Raw genomic sequence first — 9933 nt, 5'->3', positions numbered from 1 at the left:
CTCTTTCCCACTGACATAGTATATATAAGTTTAATCACCTCAGCTGCATTGTTTATAGGAAAGATCTGACATTAATGATGATATTTTAGATAATGTGCTGTGATCCTAAAGTCCAAAGGTATATTTCTGACACATATAAATAATAACAGCATGGAAGAATAAATATATAATCCCAGTGACCATTTTGGATGTGCACTATTTTTTATGTAAAAATTCAGGTTTCCTTCCTAGTCACACAAATCATAGGCCCTAGTGTCATGCCTCATATATGAATCAAGTGCATACGGGGGCGAGGGGTTTGGTATTCTTATGTGCTCTCAGGCTGATGAAACTATCTGGGCTAACAGTATTCTTGGTAGTGCCCTGATGATCCTTGAAAAGAAGCTATGGCTGACGATGTGCAAGAGAACAGGGGAGGAGATAAAGTCCTTAGCAGATAGAAATATAAGTAATTCACACCAATAACTCTTAAGCAGTTATTTCCATCTTGCCTTACCTTGTCATGCTTCACGTTAAGCAACATCAGTCGAAGATTCTGAGGACTGGTGCCAGTGAAGTACACTTCGTAAGATTTGTTCAGGGCCACGATGCTGTGAAACAGGGACAGTCTCCTCTGGCAGGAGTATCCGGCACACCAACCATGATCCTGTGGGCCTAAATCCACAGGAAATGACATTCATGTTTCCTATGATGAATGTCATCAGTGCAACATGTGACAAGCAATTGCACTAAAAATAAATGGCAGTGATGAAGTTTGGCATTTACATCCTTTATCCATCCATCCATCCATCTATCTATCCAGAGATCGAAGCTATTTTTCACTCCTTGGCTTAAATAGGAAGGCAGGGAAGCAACTCCTCTCACTTACCATAATTTTACACTGCCCAAGTTAAGACAGGCAAACTAATGTATTGAGGATCTGTACTAGAAAGTCAATGAAGAAATACTAGATTTGCATGGTTCTCTACTTTAATAATCATATTTAAGCTCAGGCCACATAGTAAGGAAGAAAATGCTTCATCCTTTCTCCTACCTATCCAATGTGAGTTTGGGTGGGGAACCAACTTTCTCAGACTCCGCTGAGAAATATGCTGTAACAGAGTTAAGTTGTTAAAAATAGAGCCTGTACTGTACCTAGAAACAGGTATATTTCTATGTCTGAACCATTGATTCATTAACTCTTTCTTATACTCATATGTTCATCAGTTAATTTGTAAATTCAAAAAACTCTTAAGTATGTTTTTTATTCTTTGCCCTCCACTTTTATTTTAATACATTTTTGTTAAAGAGTGTGATTATAGGTAGTATTGGAAGGTCAACATCATTAATGAACTGAAGCAATCTGAGAAATGACACTCCAATAAACTCTCTAGAAAGCCAAAAGACAGTGGATGCTTCTCTACCTGAATCTAGACCTTTCTAGAACAGGTATGCCATGACTTTTGTAGCCAACTTCTCTATTTCACTTCAGAATTTACAGTGGCTAGGATAAACATTGAGTGAGGTATGGAATGATGAATTTTCTTCATGTATTTATTCATTAGCATTGCTCAATTTCCTGGCTTACTTGAACTTATCATAAATATTTATAACTGACTTCAATCAAATTTTAAATCAATATAAACTTCTGCAACTCAAGCAGAACATAAACTTTCCCTTAGCATCCAAAATATAAATCCTTCCTTTAAATAAACCTTCTTTGTGGGGTTTTAAACAAACAGAAAGAAATTTCTACATATAAAATGAAAAATTTAGAGTGACAAAAGCCACCTAGTCCAGTGTATCTCAAATTTCATTTCAGAAATGAAAACAAAACACATCATTTCAAGATTAAGTCTTCTAAGGATTCATGAAGATAAAAAATGAGTAGGCTGAGAATATTTGTTCTCAAGTATTCCAAATAATATATTATTGTTAGGGGCAGAAATAGAATAGTGGGGACTAGCTATAGTTGTAAGAAATATTAGTCATGCTCTGTTAACTAGGATTGTTCTGTTCTGATTAGAGAAAGCACATTCTAACCTGGCTGAGAGTTGTACACCCTGGGACATGGGAGTTAACCTTAGAATGAATGTAGTCCATTCTCCTTTTCTAAGAACTGCCTGTCATCATGGAAAGATTAAAGACCTTGTTGCTGAAACAATCTAGTCCTGGAGGCCCCTGCCCTTTGCAACCCTCACCCAGCCTGCAATGCCTGTAACCTGAAACCTTGCCCACTTTCCTAGACCTGTAATTCCTACTTCCCCGTGTAATCTTTGTCCTACCCAATATCAGCAGCTGGCTTATGGGGAGGGGTAGAGAAGATTTTCATGGATGACCTGCTGCTCTCCCATACTGCTGGCAGTATTAGAATAAACACTCATATATAATTCAACCTTGTCTCTGCTTAATTGGCTCAAGTAGTGACGGGCAGCCCAGACCCATTGGTTGTTCAGTTTCATTATCATTTTTTTTTAATTTATAAGAGGCAAATTGTCATTTTGGAGACACTCAGGCCAACTTTTTCTTAAAAATATTTATGTTATAAGTATGAAGATCACTCAACAAATAACTTCCCTCTCTTTCTTCTTCTAGTGCTCAATTTTGAATCACTGCTCTGGCTTTCTAATACGGGAAACTGCTGAAGAGTCAAGTATCTCTCTTATACATAGATCTTTCTTACAAATGGGAGGCACAGATGTTTGCTAGTTTTATGTGATAATAATTTATGAGATGTCTCTATGCATGCACTAAATAGTGAATGCTTTGTGTAATCCTAGCTTGTTGACATTGAACACTTACCATTAATGAGATCTACATAACCACTGGTCACTATAGCCACAGGTGAGAGTCTTCGAGTTTCTGTGTCAGAATCCAGGCTTTCAATGACCATCATTGCATATTCCAGCCCAAAGCACCGATAGCTCTGCCATTCTGGAATGTATCTACAGGTTGAATCTCTAATAATTCCTAGAAACATAGGTATATATGTTTTAGCAATGAAAAGAAATCTCTTTGCAAAAGCATCCACATACTATCTTTTCCTTGTTATATAACATTTCTAAGTAGAAAATACATTATTGGTTGAGTACATCAGCAATTAAAAAGAAAAGATAATATCTTGTTTCACAAGTTTGAGAACTAACAGAATATATCCAACAAACCTTTATAAGGTGCTTTCTCAGTGACAGGAATTCTACTTCCATTTGGGAATGTGAGCATAACCTTTGGAATTCTGTAGTCTCCAATTCCAAATTGGCTATTTCCATTCCATTCATATTCTGATTGAGGTATTACTGAACCAGAATTCCCCAGAAAGGAGCCATCCAAATCTCTGAGAAAAGATTTTCTTTTGGCATCACAAACCATGTCTACACAATCAGATGGATTCACCTTCCTGTGGAGAAAAGGTCAAATGTATGAATACTTAGTGTTCCTCCCTATTTTTAGGGAGCATTTGAGTATACTTGAGTATTTGATAAGAGAGCATCCAAAAAAATTTGATTGATTGAATCTTATCTTTTCAGACAGGATTTAAAGTAGGACCCAGTAGCATATGTACTGTGCATTGTAGTGATATCTGTTTTCCATTGTGTTGAGTTGGTCTATTATGAATTCATTAACATTTCAAAAGGACAAGTTATACCTGTGGGATATAAAATTAGAATTCCATTTTGTTGTTTCATATTTTCTTGAATAATAAATTTCATATTTGTCAATAGCTCATGATGTACTAACATTACTGTTCAGGACATAAAAAATTCCTGTGCTGGCCAAAACCGGTTTGGCTCAGTGGATAGAGCGTCGGCCTGCGGACTGAAGGGCCCCAGGTTCGATTCCGGTCAAGGGCATGTACCTGGGTTGCGGGCACATCCCTAGTGGGAGACGTGCCAGAGGCAGCTGATCGATGTTTCTCTCTCATCGATGTTTCTGGCTCTCTATCTCTCTCCCTTCCTCTCTGTAAAAAATCAATAAAATATATTTAAAAAAAAATTCCTGTGCTGGCAGGAAAATATTATTTTTTCCTTTCCTTCTCTTTTTTTAATGGGTCTTTAAATATTATAAAAGTATTATATGCTTACTATGAAATCATCTAGGTACTTGGTAAAAATTCAGTCCCCTTCACCTTCTTATCTTTATCTCTTAGAATCATCACAAACTGCAGATTTAGTATTTATTCTCATAGACTTTCGCCTATGAAAATGCAAACAGATGTACTTGAATTATGGTTTTTATGCTGCACATTTTAGTAAGCATTCTGTAGGCACCCAAACTGTAAGAGATGAAATACTAAGAACTCACAATGCAGTTCAACCACGGATGGTATTCTTCTTTCATCCTGGGCCACCTGGAGTGTGGATTGTTAATTGGTTATAATAAAAAAGCTGCTCAATTTGCAATGTACTATACATTGTTTTGTAAACAAGTCCGTGGGTAGCTGCCTAGTGGCACTCATACTGCAGCTTGGGGCCTCTGTCTGATTTCAGCTTCCAAAGGAACAGGCTGAGATGTGGACTTTTGTTCAAGTCAGTGATTGAGGGAATCCTCTCAAGGGGAAGGAGAGCAGCCACAGAGAAAAGCTGCGGGGCTATCATCAAAACAGATCAGATGAAGTCAAGCTATTTATGAAACATTGCATTTCTCTGAAGAGATGTCTGACAGCATTTGTCCTTGTCTTTTCCTTATACTGAAAACGGACAAAGATCTCTAATAGAAAATTTCTTACCTCCCCTGCTGCCTTACACCTAAATTCCTAGTCTGCAGCTCTTATGAACAGTAGCAGTTATTGACTATATTCTTTTAAGACTTAGAATGGAGGTGGTTCAGCTTCTACAAATATTCTGACACCACCTGACCTTTGCGACTGAAAAATCACTGTTCTGAGTTTCCACATGCTCTCAGTCACAGTGATTATAAGGACAGACATTTAATTTCCAACAAAATGTTGGAGTGCATCAGGTAAGACACTTGGAGAGCAACGGGAAACAAAAAAGTTAATGAAAATCAAAGAAATGTTAGAAATGTCACTCGTTCCAAATGGAGAGATACTTATGTACAGCACACTTCTAACTGCATTTCTGTCTCTTATGTTTAATGAGAGTGTTATTGACAATGCCTGGAGCCCTGGCCGGGTAGGTCAGTTGGTTAGAGCATCATCCCAATACACCAAGGTTGTGGGTTTAATCTCTGACTAGGGCACATACAAGCAGCAACCAATGAATGCATAAAATAAGTGGAACAACAAATTGATGTTCTCTCTCTCTCCCCGTTTTCTCTCTCTCTAAAAAATTAATGAAATAAATATAATGCATGGAAAAAACAGTATAAGAGAATATACATATATTCAACTGAATTGAAAACACTGATGCATTAGTCTTAATTTTCATAATGCTGATAAAAAAAAACCACAGTTATTTTAACATAGCAACTTTCCCAGCTCTATGGCAGGGGAAAGGCAATGGAGACCTATGAAGAGAGGAAGAAAACTGGGTTTTCATATATTTTACCTTATATCAGGCCTATGTATAAATATTTTTGCTTTTTCAACAGTGTCAACCAGCTGTATGTTCTTCACATGGATTGGATGCTGTAAATCCTCATTTAAAGGGTTAGTCATGAATATCACATTAGTTTCACCCGAACAAACATTCTTGAATCCAACAAATGTTGAACCTGAAATGTACATAATAGAAAAATAATTACTTTCTATAGAGGAAGTGGTACAGTTGCATTTCATATACATTCCAGCAAACACATAATTTAATACTACCTTGAACATGAAGTCTTTCCTTACGTGGAAGATGAATCCACCACCATATGTGGTAGATGGTTGTCTCCCTATATCAACACCACTGAGTAGACATTTCCATATTTCTCTGCGCTTGGCCATGTAACTTGTTTTGGCCAATGGGACAAGGGCCATTGTGGTACTAGCAGATCTAAAAAGTGCTTGCATGTTAGGGCTCACTCTCCTGGTGCTCTAGGGAACTCTGTGAGTTTTAGCATGTTAATAAGCCTAGCTCAATCAGCCCCATTACTCCATTCTTGAAATGGACTCTGATTTATTTTCTTGTCATATTGAGCAGATTCATATACACATTCATTTAAATCATTTTTTTAACTAACAATTAAACATTATTAGTTATACTCTATGTACTCTTTATAGCACTTACTTGAGATGTGTCAAGGACTATGTTTAAACTTGCCTGAAACTTCCAAAAGGCCACTGATGGCGTTGTAACTCATGATCCCCGCGTGAGGCTTCCGGGGTGCCATGTTATGTGCTGAAGCAAAGGTGGGCCAACAAATCCCGCTTCTCCCTCCTTTCATAAAAAGAAGGCAGTTGATGAAATTTGAAAGTGCACTCATATGAACACCAAAATTAAAATTCCTAATTTTCTACCTGGTGGAGGTCTAGAACTCCGATGGGCAGCAGAAAGTTCAATATTGGGATCATCATTTGTTAGGAGATCAGAGCAATTGAATTCAGGGCTACTTCCAACAATTAATGAGCTCTGTGAAAAAATTCAAACAATACAGCTTTAATGATAGCTACTGCTAAGAGAAAACACAATAATTGGTAATACTGAATTGCACTGTTGCAAAATACAATCTATATGTTTCAGAAATGGATCATACAGAAATGGATCATTAAACCCAGATGAAAAAGGTGTGATTTCTTCCCAGAGTGGGATGACTCAAAGTGGCAAAGGGAAGATGGATATGTAGACAATTATATATAATGACATGTTCTGTTTCTAGATATACATTATGTCCAGGACACAATAGGAACAAGAAGAGGAGGGAGTGACTTAAGCTACCTAAGCTGCTTCAGGAAAAAATTCATAGAAGGAATGAAAATGTAACTAACTGGGGCAAAGTTAGCAGGTGATAATCAAGAAGAGGTGAGGGGCCCTGGCCGGTTTGGCTCAGTGAATAGAGCGTGGGCCTGTGGACTGAAGGGTCTCGGGTTCAATTCCAGTCAAGGGCACATACCTCGGTTGCAGGCTCCTACCCCCACCACCTGGGGGCGCATGCAGGAGGCAACCAATCAATGTGTTTCTCTTGATATTAGAAATTGATATTTCTGTCTTTCCCTCTCTCTAAAAATCAATGGAAAAATATCTTCAGGTGAGGATAAAAAAAAAAAAGAAGAAGAGGTGAAGGAACTGGGGAGCAAAGGGAAGTATGGAAAGCTTCCTAGGAGAAGTCAATGAGAGCAAAGGTGGGAGGTTTGGGCTAGCTGGGGTAGAAGTCAAGGAGGTTACTTATATTAATCCTCCAATAAGTTCACTCTTCTCATGTGGCTGTATTCATGTCTTACCTTAATTTGCACTGTTTTATTGGAAATTTGGTGAGATATGGCAGCTGGCATATAAATCATTGAAGAAATGGCCATTCCATTATCAACCAGGGTCACATTATGGATATACACGCTCTCTGTGGTCTGTAATACAATTTGTAGTTTACATAGTACAAAACACAATCATAAAAGAAAACAAACAGTCATGATCTTCTATCAACTTACCTGAAAATAAATTCCATAATCCCAGCACATCCAAATGGTAAATCCCCGTATGAGAGAACACCCAGGAAGGCCGTCCTGGTTCATGTAGATGCCATATAAACCCCCATGGGCCTCATTGTCAGACCACTTGTCCAGGCGGTTAGACAGACCTTGGATGGAAACACAAAATGAGATCATTAAGATTATAAATCATGTCATATAGTTTTGTAAGCAGTGTCAAAGCTCAAATTCTTTTAAAAAATTCAATATAGAATTTTGACGTAAATTTTAACAAGATGAACAAATATTTTCATGGTTCAGTCATTTATGATTTACTCTACTTGGTGTTTATTCTCATCTAAATTGTCCCGTTACTGTTATTTAGAATAATTGTATGCTCATTTGCAAAAGTTTGGTTTAGTGTTAGCACCCTTAACTTATTGTATCTGATAAAACTGAACACGAATTTCATTAGAAAGAGCATGCAATTGGGTTGAAATAAGGCTGAACTTGAAACACAATGGCACCACTGCTGTCTGTAAAACGCTTCCCCTGCAGACCTTTGTATTGGTCATCCCATTTTCAAGTTAAATATTACTTCTTTAGGCAGCTTTTTCTGACCACCTGATCCAAAGTAGCACCGCAGTCACTTTGCATAGCAATTAGAACTTTTCTTCACTTGATATTATGACTTATTTGACTTTATTATGACATCCATCTTGTCTCTTCCTATAATATAAGCTTCATGACAGAAGCTCACTGCCGCCATATTCCTGGAGCTTAGAGGGTAATGCAGAGGTAGCTATTCATTAAATATTTGTTGAATTAATCTATTCATGATGTTTGCAAAGTTATTCAACTTCGTTGGACTTTGGTTTCCTTATATATATATATAAAAAAATCAAGCATCTGTCAGGGTTGTTTCAAAATGAAATGAAAAAGCCTCAATAAATGGACACTATATTCATAATTAATATGCAGGATAATTGATGTAGATTTTAATGAAAATTTTATGTACCTCCAAATCAGATCAGTAACCTCAATAACCTTCCTCACCATGAATAAATTTGCAGATTTCCTCTAAAGAGCAGAGCCACCCCTAAATTATACTTAGTCCCCGAGGATCTGACTTCATCTTATCTTCTATTGCTTTTCCATTTTTCCTAGTCCTTTGAGATGGACATTCTGAGGATGGTTTCCCAGGGTTCAATTTTGTTTTCCTCATAAGAAGCTGTCTGCATGTGCCTTTGTTGTTTCCACACAAGGTAACTCGTGGGCAAGCAGGGTTTCTCCCTTCCCAGCATCCTAGCTGCTCACTGTCTGGGAGATGAATTTGATAGGTTGATGTCCCATTCCAGGAACTTAAACTCTGAATTTCTCTGTGATGTTTCATGTTTCAATGCTTGAAACCTAAAAACTCCTATAGACACTCTCAATTATTTAGGAATATCAATATAGTCAGTAAAAAATTCATGACATGATTTCACATATTAGTATATATTCATATTCACAGGTCATGTTTTGATTTTCAAAAAACCGCACAACACTTCAAAGAAGTTATAGAGAAATTGCATATATTTACTTTTTAAGTCAAAGAAAAGCTACTTAAAGCTATTGGGAACTAAAATATTTAATAAGAGCATATATCAAAAAATAAGTTAAGTAGGTTTATCCCTTCAAAAGGTATCTTGCACAAGAATAAAATTAGCATAAGCCCAATAAGTTTTGAATTTATACAAAAAATGCTGATTTAAAGAATATTGAAAATAACTATGCTTAGAAAAAACTGTAGAAGGAATATAAATTTTTCAGTGGAAAAATCCCATTACCTTTAACTAAGTAAGTTTCTTAGGAGACAAAGCCTTAAGTTCTATTATTTCTTTCACTTTTTGGATCTGATCATTCTTTTACTTAGTTGAAAAATCAAGAGGTTGTAAATAGTTAGACAATAATAAGTCACCAGTGATCATGTTCCCACTCAATTTCTATGTCTCTGTTTTTACACTTTGTGTTTCTTTATGTAACCACACATAACACATATGTTCTTATTTTCTTCCCTTTTCCCCACAAAACATACACACAAAACAGTATCATGTATACCGTTCTGAAATTTTCTTTTTATCACTTTAGAATCCCCATATCAATATGTGGTATGTATCTTTTTTGTTCTTTGAGAGGGGCCTGGTGTTCAATGTTGGGCTTCGTTTAAGAGCCCACGGTTATTGGACACAGGTAGCTTTCAGGTTTCTGCTAGTACACAAAACGCTGTGATGAATAGCCTTGTTTACAAATGCTTTTTCTTACAGAGGCAACTGTTAGTTATATTACCAGAGCAGAAGCGCTGAACAAGGGTAAATGCCTTTATCACTGTGGTAGCTATTGCCAGATTCCCTCTGTGGGTTACATAGTTTTGTCCTTCAAGCAGCAATGTGTAAATTCCTGTTTCC

General features: G+C 36.9%; 1 protein-coding gene across 1 annotated transcript in view; it reads right to left on the bottom strand.

Annotated features, from left to right (window-relative positions):
• PKHD1L1 (polycystic kidney and hepatic disease 1 (autosomal recessive)-like 1) overlaps positions 1-9933 on the bottom strand; it is a 121894-nt gene that overhangs the window by 12775 nt on the left and 99186 nt on the right. Inside the window, exons 62-69 of the mRNA XM_015566133.1 lie at positions 7508-7656; positions 7304-7426; positions 6383-6494; positions 6186-6302; positions 5487-5652; positions 3144-3376; positions 2782-2949; positions 497-654 (exon numbers count right to left, since the gene is read on the bottom strand). Coding sequence (XP_015421619.1) covers positions 497-654; positions 2782-2949; positions 3144-3376; positions 5487-5652; positions 6186-6302; positions 6383-6494; positions 7304-7426; positions 7508-7656 — 1226 coding nt within the window. The remainder of the gene's footprint in view (positions 1-496; positions 655-2781; positions 2950-3143; positions 3377-5486; positions 5653-6185; positions 6303-6382; positions 6495-7303; positions 7427-7507; positions 7657-9933) is intronic.

The sequence above is a fragment of the Myotis davidii genome, unplaced genomic scaffold (assembly GCF_000327345.1).
Source record: "Myotis davidii unplaced genomic scaffold, ASM32734v1 scaffold1012, whole genome shotgun sequence".
NCBI classification, from domain to species: domain Eukaryota; kingdom Metazoa; phylum Chordata; class Mammalia; order Chiroptera; family Vespertilionidae; genus Myotis; species Myotis davidii.
Note: the sequence above shows the minus strand (reverse complement) of the source record. Positions and strands in the feature narration are given on the sequence as shown.